At 40.9% G+C, this 21,663-nt stretch overlaps 1 protein-coding gene across 5 annotated transcripts; it reads left to right on the forward strand.

Moving 5' to 3' along the window:
• Positions 1-3,974: 3,974 nt before the first annotated feature.
• Positions 3,975-18,482, forward strand: LOC123823056 (zinc finger protein 226-like). Of its 5 annotated transcripts, none has more exons than XM_045845373.1 (4): positions 3,975-4,039; positions 10,484-10,544; positions 12,184-12,310; positions 16,297-18,482. In XM_045845373.1, exons 2-4 carry the CDS (start codon positions 10,530-10,532, stop codon positions 18,480-18,482), a joined length of 2,328 nt encoding a protein of 775 aa, XP_045701329.1. In that variant the 5' UTR covers positions 3,975-4,039; positions 10,484-10,529. The 5 variants fall into 5 exon arrangements, with proteins under 5 accessions (XP_045701329.1, XP_045701326.1, XP_045701328.1 ...); XM_045845372.1 differs by lacking the exon at positions 3,975-4,039 and adding an exon at positions 6,139-6,212; XM_045845371.1 differs by lacking the exon at positions 3,975-4,039 and adding an exon at positions 6,665-6,737.
• Positions 18,483-21,663: the final 3,181 nt, after the last annotated feature.

Genomic DNA, 21,663 nt, shown 5'->3' on the forward strand with positions numbered 1-21,663 from the left:
GAGCTACGTTACATCAGTGTGAATATGCAGAAGGAAAAGGTCAAGAAGCAGTCGCAGAGTAAGAAATCATTCCCATAAGGAGGGAGTTACAATCCATTCCCAAAACAATACACATTCCTTCTGGCTAGGGGTGCCCTGGCCAGCCCTCATCCCACAGTATATATCTGAGCTAACTACTCACCAGGTTTCCTTTATGGAACTGGCGCTGGCCAATGACCACAGGTCTTTGGGACAACCACATGGACATCTTATAGTTTCTTGGAGCACTTGGTCAACCACACACATTGGATAGAAGTCAAAGACAAATGCTAGATAAACAGGGATGGGGCAGCTGACCTGGACAGCATTGCTAGTGGAGACCAATCACAGGGATCAGAGGGAGATTTCAAAATCTTGGAGAAAGGAACCACAAATTGTGGGGATATTGAGGCACAGTACCCAAAGCAGGGGCCCCACTTCCCTGTACCTAAGGGCAGTACCCCTCTCCCATTGCTAATATGACCCCATTATCTTGCAAAGTGCACTATAACTTTCCTTGTTCATGTGTTTTGAGCCCTAGTCTTAGAGTTTCCATTTCCAGGATGGAGACTGCTAAGACAAGTCCATGAACATCTCAGTGAGGTCGACACCACCAAAACCACATTCCAAAAAGACTGGGCTTATGTCACAATGCTTACATGGCTAAGTATACTCCCAAGAGAACTGAAAACACACCCACACAAAAGCTTGTGCAAAAGTGTTCATAGGAACAGTATTCACAAAAGGTAAAAAGTGGAAGCAATTCTATGTTCATCAACTGATGAATGATAAACAATGTAGTATACCCCTATAATATATTTTCAGCAATATGAAGAAATTGAGTACTGATTCATGCTACAGCATGAATGAACCCTGAAGACATGCCAAGTGAAAGAAGCCAACCATAAGAGATAATGTGTGGGATGATTGCATTTATATGAAATGTACAGAATAGACAAATCCGTAGAGAGAAAAAGTAAATCAGTACTTCCCAGAGACTAGAGGTGGGGGATAGAGTTGGGAATGAGGAGTGACTGCTAATGTGTAGGGTGGGAGGGTTCCTTGGAGCAGATGAAAGTGTTCTAGGATTAGATAGTGGTGATCATTGTGCAACTGTGAATCTTTTCGAACATGGAGAAATGATATGTGATACCCCCTGTGTTAAAATGTAGCTGTATTAGATCAGTCAAAGTTCTCCCAAGTTAAAAAACAGTAGTACTTCTATACTACTGGGTCATCCAAATGGAGGTGAGGAAGTTGTTACACAAAAAAACCTCATAAACAACTTTTAAAAAAAGATTTTATTTATTTTTAGAGAGAAGGGAAGGAAGGGAGAAAGGGAGAGAAACATTAATTTGTGGTTGCCTCTTGTGTACCCCCTACTATGGACCTGGCCTGCAACCCAGCCATGTGCCCTGGTTGTGAATCGAACTGACGACCTGCTGGGAACCGCCCTGCCTGGTATCAGAAGCTGTAACCCCCACCAAGGCTAAAGCTGAGGGAATGACTTTGGACCATAAGCCACCAAGGAGACAAGCTTATCTCCCTGGCAGGAGCACCACTTCTGTTCCTTTTACTTCATCCATAACTGGCCCCCAATACTTGGCCGGTTAGCCAATGACAGGTAAGATTCCCCAAGGGGGGCACGACCTAAGACAGGCACAATCATGTGGGAGGCCCCCAAGGAAGGACTTTGGGGGCTACAGCAAAAGGGGGTGATGGACCCTCGCCCCTCGGCTTTGACACAGCCTGAGTCCTCATTGTCTGCAAGAGAATCTCCTAATCTCCTGGCTGCCTCACTCCACCTAAGCCTGAAACAATGACAGAGGGTGGTGCAGCCCTGTGCTGGAAATGGTGGGTTCCCCAGGCAATCAAGCCTAAGAAAGAATATGTAAAATCCTGTGAAACCTGCTTTGTTTAGAATGCTCTCAATTGAATGATAAGGGTCCGAGGAAGAAGTAAGTTTCTTCCTTAAAGTTTTTACAGCTCTTTAGCTATCTGACCCTGACTTAAAATAGGCCCTCAGAGTTCCTTGTTATTTGATCCTTACTTCCCTGCAAAGAGTAATGAGCTTTACCTGAATTCCTGTGTAAATGAACCCAATAAAAGCCATTGAGGAAAAGGCTCTTGGCCCTTCTCCTATGAGAGATCGGCCACTCTTCCTACCCAAGCAGATCATGTCTTGGTAGACTTATTCTCATCTGTGGCAGCCCAGGGGTGCCCTGCGGGCAAAGCCCCCCAACAGCAACCCTTTGGTTTGCAGCCTGGCATTCAATCCACCGAGCCACACCAGCCAGGGCTTCATATACAACTCTTGGTAATGTCAACTGCAGCAGCCTTTCTGAAGGTCAATCAGACTAATATTAAATTTATGTATACACATATGCTATGAAATAATTTCATTCTTGGGTCTATATTCCAAAGAATTCCAAATTCTCACATAGGTCTATAAGCAGACATGTGTGATGGTGTTATTTCATTGTTATTGGCAGAAGCAATGGGAAGAGTAGATAGCTAAAATATGCGTGCAGAAGATGGAGTTCTATGAACTTCTATCTACTTTGGTTTTGCCAGTTATATGGCAACTTCTTGAGATGAATATTTTCTGAATCAATTTTCAGCTTTCCTTCTATTTTAACATTTATGCATTTGAAGTCCAACATTTTCCTTTATGTATAAGTTAAAATCTACAGTTCCAATTATGAGTTTCATTTTTTTTTACATGTAAGCTTTTGCTTCAGGCAAAGATTAATAAAAATGATAGTTGCCACTTGTCAATGTCTCCCACATGCAAAGCACTGTGCTCAGTACTTGCCATTGTCCCTAATCCTTCTAACAACTTGTAGAGTTAGTCATAATAGCTTTGCCTTACAAATGAAGAAACTAAGACTAAGAGTTGTTAAGAAGCTCATGCAAGGTCACACAGCCATCCTTGGCAGAGTGAGAACCTAGACCCATGAATACTTGACTTGAGAGCCCAGGCAGGCTTTCCCTGTGCTCCTCACTGCCTCTCCATTCACTCCCTTACAGGCTGTTGCCAAAGGCTGTGCCATGCCATCATTAAGAAGAAGTTTTTTGTTTACTGGCACTGTGTGTGTGTGTGTGTGTGTGTGTGTGTGTGTGTGTGTGTGTGTGTGTGTTGAGGATTTACTCTTGGTTTGGATTTCCTGCAATAATACATGGGAGAAAGTTGGGTACTGGATTATCTTTTCAAGGTTGAGAAACACTATAATGAAGTAAACTTAGGCATCCTTTGGTATGAACAGATATTACCCATGACCCTGCAAGTGTCGGGCAGGTGGTTTTTATTCATTCATTCACCAGATACTTCTGGAGAGGTTATTTCTTAGGGAACATTGTTTGTGATGCTGTGAGAAATGGAAACAAACAGGCAGGATCACTATCAGGGAGCTTTGCTCCCTTGATGAGGCCTGCTTGTCCCATGACTAGAACAGGAAGCACTTGACTGTCACTGATAGGTTCTTTGAATACTTTAGTCAGTTGTGCTGTCATTTGTGTCCTTCCAAAATGACAGAGGTGGCTAGTATTGATAGTGGTGATTATAAATGTGTGGTCTATACTCTGATGACCATCTGGACACTGACCCAATAAGGAGTATGTGCAGTTAAAATGAATTGTCCCCACCCTGGCTGGTGTAGCTCAGCAGATTGAATGCCAGCCTGTGAAGTTAGAGGTTGCTGGTTTGATTCCCTGTCAGGGCACATGCCTGGGTTGTGAGGCAGGCACCCAGATGGGGACATGTGAGAGGCAGTTGATTTGATGTTTCTCTTTCTCTTTTTCTCCTTCCCCTCTCTATGAAAAATAAAATGAACTGGATTCCTGAATTGCCAGTAACCCAACTATAGAAGTCCTCCTCTGCTTACTTGGGTGCTCAGAGGCCTCATCTCAACAGCTGCTTTGTTTTCTGTCCCCTGTGCAGTAAGTGATGATGAAATGGCTTCTCTTCATCCCCTCCAGCACCACAGGCAAAGACACCAGGTTATCATCCCTACCCCACTTTGTAAGTCTGTTTCTCTTTAAAGTGCCAAACCCTCTTTCTTGCATGGTTCCATGTCACTTTCTCCCTTCCACCATCCCAAAGCTGATGGGGTCTAGTGGCATTCCTTCAAGTGTATACTCGAGGTGAAGAAGAGCTGAGCAGTCAGGGGTTTAGCAATTAGGTTTTCATGCATACAGTTCCCCATCCCTTTTACTTCAAGACACATGCTCATACCACCTGAGATGTTGTGTGATTTTGTTAAGATTCTATGTTTTTATTGCCCTGTATAACAAAGCCAAATAGACTTCAATAGATATTAAATCCAAAATAACAGAGAAAAAGGATATAAGTCCAGAAATCCCTCTTACCTGTTTTCCTGTCCTTCATATTTCAGTGTTGCTACCTATGAAATATGATATACAGGTTCCTTTCTTCTTCTTCTTCTTCTTCTTTTTTTTTTTACAAATGTTTAGATATTAGGTAGAGGGCACACTCACATCTTCTCTCATTCTATCCCCCTCAAATGGGTTCTTTCTCCTATTTTTTGTTTCTGTGAATTGATTTCCATGCATGAAAAGAAATACTGTTCTCTTTCACCTGGGTTATATGGTCATATTTTCCCAAGTTCCTAGGCTCATACTGGAGTATGGTCCCATCTATCTTCCATGACATTCCAACTTGACTACTTCTCTTTGCCATTTCCTCTTGGTGACTCCTTGGGCATTTTATTCTTCTGAGTCTCAGTTTGCTTCTCTGGCTACAATGAAGGTGTCAGCAGGGCTGCCTTCCTTCTCCAGGGGAAAGTTCCTGACTCTAGGGGAAAGTTCACTTTTTGCTTTTGCCAGCTTCTAGAAGGTGTCTCCATTCCTTGGTTCGTTCCTTCCAGCAATGGCATTACATTGATTCCCCCTTATGGCATCACACCTGCTTCTCTCTGAATTTTTAAAATACTAGTTTAACTTATTCACAAATAGAAATGATGGGCCCCTGAGCCTTTACCGCTTTTCCTCCCTTCGGGGGTCCTAGTTTTGGAGTCTTCTCTCTTTCCCATATAGAATCACTTCTATTGCATTGCCTGACTCGCATTCATTCATTGCATGGTTGACTGGTTCTGATCCACACCTTAAGATAATGGATGAAACTGTCATGCTATAGTTGTATCATGTGTGCTACAACCTACAATGCTCGTTTTAACCCTTTGTTCCCCTTCACACACTGAATCTTTCTCCTCAGTGGTTCTTTTAATTTTCACTGTATAAAATATAACTGAAGTTGTTAGATTCTGGTAACTCGAAACTTTTGTCATTATAAAGTGCCCCTCCATATGTCTGGTAATGCTTTTGCTCTTAAAGTTCAGTTGGTCAAATATTAACATCAAAAATTTTGTAATTACAGAAATAATTTGAGATGTAGGGTGATGGTACGTTTTCTCTACAAAGGCTTTTCATTTGCTTCTGCAAGGGCCGTTAGTATTCTAACAAAACACGTCCACCTTTGTGAAATTTCAGGGATTGAGGCGTCTCGACGTTTGATTTCAGTCCCTGCCAAAGAATGCCCAGTTCCCTTTTGCCCATATTCATAAGGTGAAGCTCTTTGGGGTTTGCATGGTTTATCTTGCTTAGTCCCTCGAACCCGTGGCAAGTGCTACTCAGAATCTCAACGACCAGAACCTACACTCTTCTAACTCCGTCATACTAGAATGGCAAGACCTTCCCAGGGAAGTGAAGACCAGGCGCTCAGAGTAGTTCGGCATTTCCGCATCAGGGGACGTCTCTCTAACCGTTTTCCACTCGCAAACTGTGGTCCTAGAGGGCGGTACAGTTGTCATTTTTTTCCCGCTCAGCATTCTGGGACGTGTAGTCTAGGGCTCAATATAGTCGGACGTACTACACCTATAGTAAGGCTCCACCCGCCCCCCCGCGGGGAATTCTGGGAAGTGTAAGCCCAAAGGCTTCTTTAAGCGCTGGCACTTCCAGTCAGGGAGAGCGGTGCTGTGGAATCCTGGGAAATGTAGGTCGGGGGCTCGCTTTCGACGCTGGCACTTCCGCCCCAGCAGGACCAGTAGCATCCATCTTTTCCTACATTGCGGATATTCAGGTCCGCTACACAGTCAAACTTCCGGGGAATGCGCCTGGGGCCAACAGCCACCTGTCCTTCGTTTGGGGAGAAAGAGGAGGAGCTGCTAAAAACGGAGGTCTGAGACTGAAGTGGTCATTTGCATTTCCCAGGCGGAGCTTTTCTTGCGTTTGGGACTCGCACTCGGGATTGGGCGGGCTCTGTAGTGCTTGGGAGTTTGAGGGACTCCCGGGCGCTCTGCAACCCCTGTCGCGCTGCCCCACTTAACACTTAATGCGGTATCGCACTGGGTGAGTTACTTAACTCCTCTGTGCCTTCGCTTACTGTTCTGTAAAAGGGAAATAAAAGTAATTCCTTCCTAACAGAATGTTTTGAGAATAGTACAAATAAAAGGTTTCATTAAAGCTGCCTGGCACATGGGTTATTAATACCACTATAACTCTCCAAAAAGGGTCCCTCTCTCAGTTAGGTTGTTGTGCACTCTTGGCCTTTTTTAAAGGAGAGTGTTACCTCTAGCGGTACCAGGGGATGCGATTTATCAGGGATGCAAACACAATCCTGGTATTTCACAGCTTCCTTGGCTTCCCCAGCCGTGACTTCTCAAAAAACACTGCACGGTGGAGGAGGCAACAGAGCCCAACACGTGAGTAGGCTTTGGATTCTTCTAATAGTCACATAAATTGGAGAATGAGTGGGGCGTGCACTTGGACAGACACGGGCAGTGATTATAACCAAGTCTTGGTTGCTAAGTTCCATCTTAAAGCTTTATACAAATGAACACCTTTCTGTCATACAGTGGATCTATAAAGTGGTGCTGCTAATTTCTCTGTTAAAGATGAGACTGAGAGGCAGGAGACATGTTGGCCCAGCCACCCTGCTAGTAGGAGGCAGAGCTGGGGTTGGAACTTAGGCAGTCTGAGTCCATTATCTGAGTTCTTTAATGTCTTTGGTATATTCTCCTTGAGCATAGAGAATTCTCTAGAATCCTATCAGGAAAGTGGGTGGGGACTTGATTGTGGGAACCTTGAGAACAAGGTTTAGGCTATTCAATAGAAGAGTTTTTAAAAATAGTTTTCTTAACTGTTTCACTATTTTATTTCAAGTAATGTTTATACAGGGTTGGGCAAAAGTAGGTTTACAGTTGTTCATATGGAAAAATTATACAGTAATTAATAAATAATAATACAAGAATAAACTGTCTCGTACTTACATCTGTAAACCTGCTTTTGCCCCACCCTCTATTATAGAAGCAACATAATCATTGTGGAAAATTCAGAAAATACAGAAATATATAAATAAAAATTTAAATTGCCCATAACCTTAGGATGTAAAGATAACCATTGTTAATGTTTTAGTAACTCTGGTTATTCATTGTGTAGATTTCTGGTTAGTGGAGGCGGTTTCCTTTGGGACTGCTGGTTCACTGCAGTGCTTCTCAAATTGTGGGCCACAAACCACAATTTGCACTGGCATCACTTGAGTAGAAATGCCCATCCTTGAACCCTACCTGAGATCTCTTAATTTACAATTTCTTCAGATGAGACCCAGGAATCTGCATTTCAGCAAGATCCTGAGGTGATTTCTGTGCCCAAGAAAATTTGAGGAATTCAGGAGAGGTTCTTGTCTGGAAACAGAACCCGAAAAAACTGACCCTGCCAGCTGTCACAGATAAAACTGAGTAGGGTACACCAGAGCCCTACTCAATCTGATGATTTTCCACCACCACCATTACTTATTGTCAACTGTCAGGTTTTCTTACAAAATCCTGATATTAGCCGAAGGCAGCTGGGAAGTAGAGAGACAGAATGGACAGAGTTAGAGGTTGTGAAGATATCATTTCTCCCAGGCTTTGCAGAGTGGATTCATTGCCATCATTTTAACTAGAGGACTTCTGTCTGAGGTAGGAAGATCACCTAGTACTTTCTGATAGTTAATACTAGATACTTTGGCTGTAGTCATCATCATCATCACCATTATCAGAACTACTGTTGTTTCTATTACTATGACTGTTTTCTAATTTCTATACCTTTTTATTTTCATATAACTTTGTATTCACAGAAAAACTGCAAAGATAGTAGAAGGAATTCTCATATATTCTTTACCCAGATTCATCAATTGTTTATGGTTTGCCTGTTTCCTCTGTTGATGATCATCAGTCAAATACTGTCAGGAACATACCTGTAATCATCAAGAATTAAGTTTGTTTTAGCTTGCTGCAGCAAGGAAGCCCACACACCACGCAGAATCAGAAGCCATTGGTAAGAGGCAGTTAGGAGGGGCTGCTTATAGGGTTTTGGCTTGTGTTAGCTGAATTGGGAAGAGTTCTAGGCAGTGAGGGTTTGTTCTGGATTAGATGCTGCTAAGAAGCAGAAGCAATTTCATGGCTGAATATTGTAAGAATTTTTACCTAACCCTGACCAGTGTGGCTCAGTTGGTTGGATATCATTCTGCAAAGCAAAATGTCGCTGGTTCTGATTCCAGTCAGGGTACATGCCTAGGTTGCAGTTCTGTTCCTGGTCAGGGCACGGACAAGAAGCAACCCATCCATGTTTCTCACATCAATGTTTCTCTCCCTCCATTCCTCTCTCTCTAAAAATAATTAATAAATAAAATTTTTCCAAAAAAGAATTTCTACTTGGCCATGGAAGAAAAAATGAGACTGGAGTTGTCAACTGTTAACAAAGTACTCACTCATGTTAGCTGGGAGGGGCAGTCCTTTGGCTGTTCTGTCACTGTGGAATGTCCTTGTCTCTGTGCTGTGGAGTGTCTTGTCTTTTTCTTGTTCACTACAATCACTGAGTGGTCCTGCCTGACTTTTGTTCATCACAGGAAAACACCAAGTTCTAGCTGTTGTGGCTTTAGCTTGTCAGAACTGTTCTTCTTTTCTCTTTCACAGCTTTATCATACTCATATAATTTTTGCCTTTCGGAACTATTTGAGAACAAGCTAGAGACAGTGATCAAAATGGAATAACTTACATTGATAACATACTGTTATCTAGTTCACAGTCCCAATTTAAATTTTTGTTTTCCCAATAGAGTCGTTGAGAACATTTTTTTTTTCTAGTTCAAGGGCCAGTCCAGTTGCATACACTGCACTTAGTTTTTCGTACATTAGTCCCCTTTATCTGGAATGACTCCTCAGGCTTTTTCTTTTTTGCTCTTGATATTTGAACAGTATTGGTAAATTAGTTTGTAGAAGGCCCCTCTTTTGTGCTTTGTCTGGTATTTGTTAATGATTGGACTCAGGCTCAGTGGGAATGCTGCAGAAGCAGGGAGGCATCAGTGCATCATACAAAGGAAATGTCGGTCTATCAAAATTGGTGGTCTCAGCGTAGTTTTCTTGGTTAAGGTGTCTGCCAGGTTACTGTTTTCCTTTTGCAACTAATACTTTGGGACTATAGGTATCTTATTCCTCACCAAAACGTTCACCAATTTTAGCGCCCATAGATGATTTTCTAACTTTCTTTCTACCTTTATTAGTTCTAAGAGCTTTCCCTTCTCACCTGTTTACTTCTTATATATTATCATATTTATAACTATATAAATATAAATATATATATATTTCTTATTTAAGTTAGGTGTGGACTATCCAACTATTTTTTTATTGTTACAGAGTCATGGATTTTAATTTTCTTTACTTCCATGCATATTCATTGAAAGGGCCCTTCTTTAAAAGAAACTTTATATATTTTTATACCTCCTATATAAAGTTGTCTGTCAATTTAAATATTATTGTTGAGGTAACATGTTATTGGAAAAAGGAAAACAGAAACTTTTCAGAAGTTATAAGAGTTTCTAAAGCAACAACTGCCGAACGCCATGTTTCTTACATTATTCTATGGGTAGAAATTATGTTTATAAGGATAACATCAAACTAGAGAATATCATCTGCTTTACTGTGGTTACAGAGAAGTAGGACATCCTGACAGAATTCTAAGAACTTTCTACCTTATAACAATCCCATGAGGTCAATACAGTTATTTCCCCCACTTGTAGATAATAGAATTAAGGTAAAGAGATGTTAATAATTTTTCCAAGATGACACTGTTAGTAAATAGCCTAGCCAGGATTTCAACCCATGTATATTAACTCCAGCACCTACTCTGATTTTGTCTCAATGTGCACAATGTCCAGCATAAGAATTACTGCTGAAGAAGCTATAGGCACACTGGTGATTGGGCTACTATGTGAGGTTGGGCAGGTTGTTCCCTGAGCTACTGAAAGTGGCAGGGGGATTTTCTGGCATCCATGCCAAGTCCTGTTCATGAAGCTGCATGCAGCTGCTGCCACCCAGGAGGAAAGGGCACCTTTGCAAAATCACAACAAGTTGCCACATGGGTTAGTGACATACTGACCAGTTTCCATTGACTTCTTTCTCCTTTCCCAGTCTGTCCTCTTAGTACACTCTGTTTTCCTGGAAGGAAGAGGAAAGAATGAGCATGTACAAGGTGAGTAGAGCTTTCCTTTTTTACTTTTAAAAATGCCATTTCAGTACTCGGAGACACAACTTTTTCTCTTTCAAGGGATGTCTGGGCATTGGAGGAGCTGTTGAGTGTATCAGGTGCTTGTTGTACCTTCTAAGTTTAATTGCTTTTAGCTTTAGTTTGCGTTTTATTTCTTCATTTTTTATTTCACAAATAAGAGAACAATTAATAGAAATGAAAACATCTCCCTTACTGCTTCCCTGTTTACAAAGTAGCTGTTCTTCTATTTCTGTAATCTCTCTATCATATGTATTCATACTGTATATTTGTATTCAGAACATAGATACAACTTTAAATTAGTTTTTGCATTTAATGCTGTATAACATTCATTTTTGTTATATCATATTCTCATCAAATTTATGTACCTATTTTTTAAACTATTCTCTAATTCATAGACATTAGTTTAGTATTTTTACTATTTGGGGAACACTATAGTAGACTTTTCTAGCATTGAACATTTTTCTAGAACAATCAGTTCTAAAAACTATGTCTTTTTTTTTGTCCGTAGCATATTAGGTATTCAAAACAGAGAAAGTATATTTTATAGGTGGTACCTTGGACTTTTTTGGTACAATATTCAAATACAGCACAGTGCATCAGGATCAAAGTACTGCTTCATACAGAAAAAATACTGAAAAAAGTTTTCTGCCCTGGCTGGGTAGCTCAGTTAGTTAGGGCATTGTCCCCATATGCCAAGGTTTCAGGTTTGATCTCTGGTCAGGGCACATACAAGAACCAAGCAATGAATGCATAGATAAGTAGAGCAGCAAATCAATGTTGCTCTCTCTCTAAATCAATAAATTAAAAAATATTTTTTTAAAAAAGAAAAAGCTTTCTTATTACAAGGGCTAGATTTTGTCGTCTTCCCCCCTCCCCCATGCCTGACTCATACCCTGTATGTATTTCATTTACTGGTTTATTTTTTTTTCTTTTGTGTATTTTTTTAAATTAAAGTAATACATGACCTTAGTTTAAAAAGTCCAGTGGCACTAGAGTCCTTGTACTGCTTTGACACTTCAGAACAATTTTATGAAGAGGTTTTTGGTTTCATCTTGATCTTTAATGTAAAGAAAATGGATTATGAAAAATAAGGAACCTGCTCAAGTTCATACAGAAAAGCAAGTCAGAATATTTCACTCAAGTGAAATGCAGAAACAGGAGAAAACAGAGTTTTTTATTCAAGAGATCCAGCAGGCCCTTTTGATTTTGTTCCACATGTAACCTGATTCCCAGCTCAGTGGGAAGGCATGTGCTGTGAAACACTGTTGGGGCTAGAACAGCAAATTTTTCTGGGGCAGTTGGCAGGATTAACTAAAATGTAGAACATCTTTGGTCAGAATACAGCAGTTAGAATTTTAGGGAGTTTACGCATAACAGTGCTCAATGTGAGAGCACCAGTATACATACAAAACTTTTTTTCATAGCATTTTTGGCGAGGCTGTGGAAAATCAGTGTACGGCATTGTCAGGATGGAAGAAGGGCTAGAAGATCTACAAGCGGCTCAGGGGTCAGAGCAACTTCCCACCCATCCCCCTTACCTCAGTGCTGCCCCTCTTCAAGTGGATGTTGGGTGTCAGATCGCGGTTTTATGTGTTTGTTGTAGGAGGCAGTGACATTCAAGGATGTGGCTGTGGCCTTCACAGAGGAGGAACTGGGGCTGCTGGACTCTGCTCAGAGGAAGTTGTACCAAGATGTGATGGTAGAGAACTTCAGGAACCTGGTCTCAGTGGGTGAGGATAGCCTTCCTCTGGGGTATCTTTGTGGAGTTAAGGCTTTGGGGCTCTTGGGATGGTTCCTTGGAATTTTGGGGACTGGACTTTTGCCTATTCATATGGGATCCAAGAGGATATTTCTGGTCTTTCTTTTTTCCTTTCTGTCTTTTTATTTTTCAATTGATTTTTTTTAGAGAGAAAGGAAGGGAGAGAGAGAGAAACATCAATGTGAGACAAAAGCATTGATCTGTTGCCTCCCATACATGCCCCAAGTGGAGATCGAACCAGCAACCTAAAAGTGTGCCCAGACCACGGATTGAACCCGCAACCTTTTGGTGTGCGGACAGTGCTCCAACCAACTGAGCCACCCAGCCAAGGCTCTGGTCTTTCTAAACAGGATGTTTCAGGGCTTTTCTCATTTGTGTTTTGTAAAAGAATCATAAATAGTCAGTTTGCTGCTATACCTCTTATATATTCTTTTTTAAATTTCACTCTTGTCCCATTACTGAATTATAAAACCAATTTATCTAGTCCTATCTGTAATTTTTAATCAAATAAAATAGAGTAGAAAACATCAGAGCTCCTTAAGAAAAATAGAACATTGCAGCTAAAAGTGGCCAATTGTATGAGTAGTCTGAGACCCACAGGGAGGAGGTATAATGAAAATAGATGTTGGTTAGAAATGGGCTGTTTGACTTCTGTTTTAGTAATACATATCTATGCATATGGCCTGGGTCATGAAATAAATGCTATTTCTCCAATGGGATATGATAAATTTTTTGAAAAACACTGCTTTCAGTATCTTTTTTTTAATATATTTTATTGATTATGCTATTACAGTTGTCCCATTTCCCCCTTCACTCCCCTCCACCCTGTACACCCTCTCCCACCCACATCCCCCCCTTTGGTCATGTCCATGTGTCGTACTTATAAGTTCTTTAGCTTCTACATTTCCCATACTATTCTTACCCTCCCCCTATCTATTTTCAACCTACAACCTATGCTACTTATTCTCTGTACCTTTTCCCCCTCTCTCCTTCTCCCACTCCCCTGTTGCTAACCCTCCATGTGGTCTCCATTTCTGTGGTTCTGTTCCTGTTCTAGTTGTTTGCTTAGTTTCTTTTGGTTTTGCTTTAGGTGTGGTTGTTAATAATTGTGAGTTTGCTGTCCTTTAACTATACATGTTTTTTTTTATCTTCTTTTCTTAGATAAGTCCCTTTAACATTTCATATAATAAGGGCTTGGTGATGATGAACTCCTTTAACTTGACCTTATCTGAGAAGCACTTTATCTGCCCTTCCATTCTAAATGAAAGCTTTGCTGGATAGAGTAATCTGAGATATAGGTCCTTGTCTTTCATGACTTGGAATAGTTCTTTCCAGCCCCTTCTTGCCTGTAAGGTCTCTTTTGAGAAATCAGCTGGCAGTCTGATGGGAACTCCTCTGTAGGTTACTGTCCCCTTATCTCTTGCTGCTTCTAGGATTCTCTCCTTCATTTTTACCTTGGATAATGTAATTATGATGTGCCTTGGTGTGTCTCTTCTTGGGTCCAACTTCTTTGGGACTCTCTGAGCTTTGTGGACTTCCTGGAAGTCTATTTCCTTTGCCAGAATGGGGAAATTCTCCTTTATTATTTGTTCAAATACGTGTTCAATCTGTTGCTTTTCCTCTTCCCCTTCTGGTACCCCTATAATTCGGATGTTGGAACGTTTAAAGATGTCCTGGAGGTTCCTAAGCTTCTCCTTGTTTTTTTGAATTCTTATTTCTCCATTCTTTCCTGTTTGGTTGTTTTTTCCTTCCTTCTGTTCCACTCTGTTGTTTTGAGTCCCAGTTTCCTTCCCATCACTATTGGTTCCCTGTGCATTTTCCTTCATTTCTTTTAAGGTAACCTGCATTTTTTTCATCTAATTTGCGCCCAAAGTCAACCAATTCTGTGAGCTTCCTGATCACCAGTGTTTTGAACTGTGCATCTGATAGATTGGCTATCTTTCAGTTGCTTAAAATGATGAGTCCTGGGGCACTGATTTGTTCTTCTGTTTGAGACATGTCTGTCTCTCTCTCTCTCTTTTTTTTTTTTGGTCTGGTTGCTCCTGTTATGGTGAGGGGCGGAGCCTTAGGTGTTCGCCAGGGCTGGGCACCCCACTCGCTAGATTGTGACGTTGTGTGTGGGGGCGGGGATGGGGGCGGGGGCAGGAGGGAACAATGGCGGTAGCTCTGTTGTCCTAGGACTTCAGTCTCTTCTCTGGGATCCTGGGTTGTGTGCTCTGCCCTGGTCCACAATCACCGCCTCACTGGGTCTGCCAGATGCCATTTGCATACTCAGGGTCCACACGCTGCAATCTTGCTCCCCCAGATGCCTTACGCGCTCCCGGTTGCCTTATGCGCCCAATTCTCCCTGTTCTCCATGCACCACGACCCGTGCGGGCTGCTCCTCTCTACCCCTCCTACCAGTCTGGATGAACGGGTCTACTTCAACTTCTTGGCTGTCCGACTTCCATTCAGATACATTCTCTATCGGTTCTGGGTGTTATTCTGCCTCTAACTTGTTGTTGTTCTAATCTTAGTTGTGCATTGAGGCACTGTGCACCCACCTCTGCCGCCATCTTGGCCGGAAGTCTACTTTCAGTATCTTGACTATGCATTTGGAACACAAATTTCCAGTAACTTAGCTCCTGTGTATTCATTTGAAACTTGTGACTTTGCATGTTCTTAGGACATCAACTCCTCAGATGAGATACCTCACATATAGAAAGAGAAGAGAGGCTTTAGATGATAGAGACATCACCCCAGATGGAGAAAAATTTAGGTGAGAACCAAGCAATTGTGAGTTCTTGTAGTTAACTGTCTGTTTCATTTCTCACCACCCCTTGTCCTCACTGAGTCAAAATCACCAAAATTTTTTCCTGGATTATATCAACTGCCTTTGTACTGGTTGCCTGCTCTCAGAAAATAGCTTGTGAATTAGCCTCTTCCTTAAAAGATTGCACAGCTCATCCCATTTGCTTCTTCCAAAGTCCACATCCATAGTAAGAAATGGATCTTACGTCATACCTCTATAAGCATTTTATTTTTGTATACATTTATATGTGTAACTTTAGAACAAATTTCATGTACTGAAACCTTTACTGCTTATGATAATTGTCTGATAATTTCTAGTCTGTTTCTTCTAAATACTTATCACAAAGTACTGAATTTATTTCATAGCCCCCTCATATAGTGCATCCTCACTTTGGAAATCATTCTTGTTCAAGGCCAATGTATCTCCATAAAAATTTTTTCATGTTATTTTCAAAGAACAGCATTCTTCCCTAGCCTCTAAATTTTGATTCCTATGTAGGAAAATAAAAACACGTTCAACAGTACAAAAGTGTCAGAAGAATCCAGGGCATCCAGCTTTTCTTTTATGCCAAGTGATTCTTAGCACCTTGATTTTATCCTCTTGTAGAGCCCCTTAGAGTGCCACTGCCTGTTTTGCAGCCTTTCAACCTCTCAGCAAACTATACTTTTCAACCTTTTTGCTATTTCCAAAACTTTTCTTGTAAAAACACTTATGCTCCTATGACTTGCTTCAAAATTAAGCTGAGATTTAGAGTTATAGAGAATCCCAGAAATCAAAATGTGATTCAATATGTATGCATTTTTGAGCACCTGCTAATGCCAGGCACTATTACAGCTATGAGTACTCCAAAATGCTTTTCCTTATTGATGCTGTGTTATGATAGAAAATACGTGTAATTTATGAACAGTGATTTAAATAGTATGTCAAATGGCAGTTATTTTGTCTTGAATGGCTTTCATTAATGGTAAGTGGTTGGGAGCTTAACAGACCACCCTCTGGTTTCTGTCAGTATATAAAACAGAGAATTTCATGTGTAGTAAAAAAAAGATAAGCTAAAGTATCCCGAGGTTCATTAAACTCTTAAACTGTATATCATAAGCATGAGATCTTAAATCTTTGAACAAAACTTTCACTTGTTCATATCTCTGAATTCTTTGTCTACATAGGTGAGAGCAATCAAAGTGAGTTGAAGGCTGCTCAAGACGGAGCATGTGAAGAGCTTTCCTGCTGGCAGATCTGGCAACAAATTGTAAATGACTTAACCAGGTGTCAAGACTTCATGATAAATTGTTCACAGTTCCACAAACAAGGTGATTCTACCTGTGAGGTTGGGGCAGGACTATGTATTCAAATTTCTAAAGATGAAAACTATATACCAAATCATAAAATGGATGGTCCCAGTGACACTGGAAATTCAGAGTTTCCAACTTTGAGAGCACAAGGTTCTTGGAGGAAAACCTCTTTGAATGAATCCCAGAATTATCAGAACAACTATCAAGAAATTTCTATAAAAAATAAACTCTTACAGTATAACCAGGATGTTGACACCATCAGTTGGGTATCACGTTGCCTCAATAATTACGGAGCACACGGAAGTGGAAAACCTTACAGTTACAATGATTATGGAAGAGACAGCATGAAAATTTCAACATTGGATCGGAATAGTGTGATTCATATAGGACAAAAACTTTACCAGTGTAATGAGTGTAAAAATACCTTCTATGATCTCTCCACCTTCACTATTCATCAGCAAGTACACTCAAAAGAGAAGTCGCATGTATGTAGTGAGTGTGGAAAAGGCTTCTGTCATAGATCAGTTCTTCATGTTCATCAGAGAGTTCACATAGGAGAAAACGGCTGTAAGTGTGATGATTGTGATAAGGAATTAAGTAAGAGTTCACATCTGCAAAATCATGAGCAAGTCCACACTGTAGAGAAACCATTCAAATGTGTGGAGTGTGGGAAAGGCTTCAGTCGTAGATCTACGCTTACTGTTCATTGTAAATTACACTTGGGAGAGAAACCATATAATTGTGAGGCATGTGGGAGGGCCTTCACTCAGGCCTCTCATTTTCAGGACCATCAGAGAGTCCACACTGGGGAGAAACCATTCAAATGTGATGCATGTGGGAAGAGCTTCAGCAGGAATTCACATCTTCAGTCCCATCAGAGAGTCCATACAGGAGAAAAACCTTACAAATGTGAGGAGTGTGGGAAGGGCTTCATTTGTAGCTCAAATCTATACATTCATCAGAGGGTCCACACAGGAGAAAAACCCTACAAATGTGAGGAATGTGGTAAAGGCTTTAGTCGGCCCTCAAGTCTCCAGGCCCATCAGGGAGTCCACACTGGAGAGAAATCTTACCTATGTAAAGTGTGTGGTAAAGGCTTTACTCTGAGTTCAAATCTTCAAGCACATCAGAGAGTCCACACTGGAGAGAAACCATACAAATGTGAGGAGTGTGGGAAGAGCTTCAGGAGGAACTCCCATTACCAAGTTCATCTTGTGGTCCACACAGGAGAAAAACCCTATAAGTGTGAGGTATGTGGGAAGGGTTTCAGTCAGAGTTCATATCTTCAGATCCATCAGAAGGCTCACAGCGTAGGAAAACCTTACAAGTGTGAAGAGTGCGGACAGGGCTTCAATCAGAGCTCACGACTGCAGATTCACCAGCTGATACACACTGGGGAGAAACCATACAAATGTGAAGAGTGTGGGAAGGGGTTCAGTCGTAGAGCAGACCTTAAAATTCATTGTAGAATCCACACAGGAGAGAAACCATATAATTGTGAGGAATGTGGGAAGGTCTTTAGGCAGGCCTCAAATCTTTTGGCCCATCAGAGAGTCCACAGTGGAGAAAAGCCATTCAAATGTGACAAGTGTGGGAAGAGCTTTGGTCGGAGTTCACACCTTCAAGCCCATCAAAAAGTTCACACTGGGGAGAAGCCATACAAATGTGAGGAGTGTGGGAAGGCCTTCAAGTGGAGCTTGAATCTTGACATGCATCAGAGGGTCCACACAGGAGAGAAGCCATATAAGTGTGGGGAGTGTGGTAAGCACTTCAGTCAGGCCTCGAGTCTTCAACTTCATCAGAGTGTCCACACTGGAGAGAAACCATACAAATGTGATGCATGTGGTAAAGTCTTCAGTCGCTCTTCACAGCTACAATCTCATCAGAGAGTTCACACAGGAGAGAAACCTTACAAGTGTGAGATATGTGGTAAGAACTTTAGTTGGCGATCAAATCTTACAATTCATCATAGAATCCATGCTGGTGATAAATCCTCTAAAAGTGACAGAGCTGGTAAGAAAATGAGAGTGTCCACACAGGTAAAATGTTTTATAAAATGATTTTTTAAAAAAACTCAAGTGTCGTGTGACTTCTTCCAATCAAGTTTAAAAGAAACTTTTTTGTTTTTCATTAAAGCAGTGTTTCAACCACAGTTTGATATATCCCAGTAGTCAGGAGGCACAGAACTTGTGTAAGTGGTTTAGTAAGGGCTTCAGTTAGAATTTTGACTTTTATTAAATGTTACTCAGGAAAGAGGCCTTAAGACAGGTAAGATTTTTATCAGACCTTGTACAAAAGTATGACAGACAACCCAAAATTAACACCCACTAAAAATGTAAGCTCTATAAATGGAGAGATCTTTTTTCTGAATCTATATAGTATTACTTTAGGTACTTCATGGAATATTTGTTAATAAATGGGGTGCTGGCTGGTGTGGCTCAGTGGATTGGACGTCTGCTTGTGAACTAACAGTTTGCATGTTCAATTCCCAGTCAGCACATGCCTAGGTTGCAAGCCTGTCCCCCAGTTGGGGGCATGCAAGAGATAACCAATGGAAGTTTTCTCCCTTTTTCCTCCCTTCCTCTCTCTAAAAATAAGTAAGTAAGATGTTTAAAAATTTAAATGGGAAAAGTTTATATTTGGAAGCTATTAGAACACTTCCAAAATTCCATAAAAATTTGTATTTTGAACAGGAAATCTAATTGTAGCCTTAATAAAATTAACTAAGGGAGACAAAGTTCAAATATTAAAAAACCAGTACTTCAATATGTAACTGTGATTCAATTGACATTGTCCTGTTATGATTACCTCCTGTGCTCCCCTGCCCCCCAGCCTCTCTTCAAATTGGGTCCTATTATCTTGGACTTTGTCTAGTGTTCTATTGATTCTATATAGTATAAATTCAATCCTTATGACAGTATACATTGCCTGAAAAATTGAGTTTGTTAATCTTTCAATAAGATCACACAATTTTCTTTTCAAGAATGTCAAAGCAAGGACTTAAGTATTATAGTTACTAGTAACAAACATTTTACAGCCAATGAAAGAGAGCTGCTCTTTCTATTGTAATGTTGGGTATTCACTGTTCATTCCCATTGTGTGGCTGCTCTGACCTTACCATCACACCAAGATTAAACTCCAGCTGTGTATCCAGTTTTCTTGACCTTTGTAGGTAATTTAATTTCATCTGCCACTTGACAATATGGGCCAAGTTCTCTATTTTTGGCCTTGAGAATTTTCCTATCTTAGCTTTGAGCTTGGCTACATACTAATATTTAGGGGGGCTTGTTTTATATAATCAGATTTTTTTTTAAAGGACTCAAAGGCAAATCCATTCAGTGGCTGACTTCACAACCCTGCAGATTCTCCTACATCATAGGGTATCAATGGGCAGGAATAGACCCCAGAAAAATTGAGATGGGAATATATGGCCAGATTCCAACAAAGCTGAGGCCTTTGACCTCAGTTTAGCAAAGCCCCCCTTTGCCATTGAAAGTAGGAGGCCTTCCTCCCCTTTGAGTTAGTCTCCCCTTGCCTGAAGACCTTGTGATGATCTCTCCTGATAGTTTCACTGCAGAGGACTTAAGGTTCTCAAGATATACCTTTACAATTCCTCTCCCCGCAACCCCCTCCCGCTATTTTTTCTAGATCTATTCAGATTTAAGTCCTTGCCGGCCACAGGAGGGGGTCTAGGTGGGGAGGTCAAAAGGTATGAAGTGTGACCATGATGAGATACTGTACCTGCCAAAATAATTATTTAAAAATGATATCAATAGAAACCTGAGAAATATAGTTGTGGATCTTATGCATATTGAATCAGGTGGCAGTAATGTAATGTTGGATTAGGCTGTATGTGTTGATACAGATGCACTGAACAGACTTAAGGTTTAGCTTGAGTTCCTAGGAATGCCTTTGATTGTTTCTTACTTAATGACTGAAACCTGTACCTAAAGCTAGCTTATGCTAAAGTCAAACTGCCAGAACTTTCTATGTTGTAGAACAATTTCTCAACCTTCACACTATGGACATTTTGTTCTATTTTTCATTGTTGGGGGCTGTCCTGGGCATTTAGGATGTTTGGCTGCATTTCTCACCTCTACCCACTAGACGCCAGTAGCACATCCTGTTTCCCCCAAGTCGTAAAAATCAGAAATTTCTCAAGACACTGCCAAATATCCCTGGGGTAGGGAGCAGAGTCGTCCACATTTGAGAAACACTGTTGTAGAAGAAAGTATACAAAGGTGCAGGGGAGCATTGGCAATCTTGGAGAGCTCTGTAGTGACTCATCTCAAAAAGCTAGGAATGAGAGAAGGAAATTATGACATCAGATGGGACTCCCTGAATTCAGTGAGGGCGATGGGATCTTGGGGCATCAGAGATCAAGTGGAGGACTTTCATTGGCAGAGATAAATTATGTTTGTCACAATGAACAGCAAAAACAAAGGAATCTTCAGAATGGTTTGATTCACAGAAATTTTTGCATTTGCTTATTGTGCAGTCCCTGGGGCTAGCCTACTAATAGGCCTGGTGAACCTAAGTCAGACTTGAATCAACATGAGTTGTGGCTCCTCTGCCAACTCCATAATATGAGTCAGTTTCCATTTCCAGAGCACACTGAATAAGGAGCAGATTGGGTCCCCTTGAGGAAGGACCCTGTTATACTGCCCAAACTACATGCCATAAATCATCCTAGGTATCTTCAAACTGACCTATAGCCTTATTTTATGGAGGGTATGCATTGGGTAAGTGGGAATAACTAGAATATTGAGGTCTGACTGGATGCTAGAGCTGACATTTTCTGGACCCCCCCCCCAAAAAAAAAGGTACTGTGGTCCACCAGTTAGTAGAAAACCTTATAAAAGACAAATAATGAATGTTTTTGCTTAGGTCCATATGTGGTGGTCTGAATGAATCCCTGAACCCATTATAGAGTGATTTCCCAAGTTCCAGAATGCAGAGTTGCAATAGAAATAACAACTGGTTCCCTGACCAATGGAACAAGGGATATTTGATAAGAAAGGACTAGTAAACACTAGACTTGCCTCATATATACCAAAATAGAAAACCAAAAGCAATACCATATTCCTGGAAGGGTTACAGAGACTAATGCCACTATCAGTATCTTGAAAGTTGTTTACTATCACATATTCAGTACACTCATTTGACCTGTGCAGAAGACAAGTGAATCTTGGATAATGACATGCCACCATTATAAGTTTAATTAGGAATTTATTCCAGTTG

The sequence above is a fragment of the Phyllostomus hastatus genome, unplaced genomic scaffold (assembly GCF_019186645.2).
Source record: "Phyllostomus hastatus isolate PE091 unplaced genomic scaffold, TTU_PhHast_1.1 phas_contig_468, whole genome shotgun sequence".
Classification (NCBI taxonomy): domain Eukaryota; kingdom Metazoa; phylum Chordata; class Mammalia; order Chiroptera; family Phyllostomidae; genus Phyllostomus; species Phyllostomus hastatus.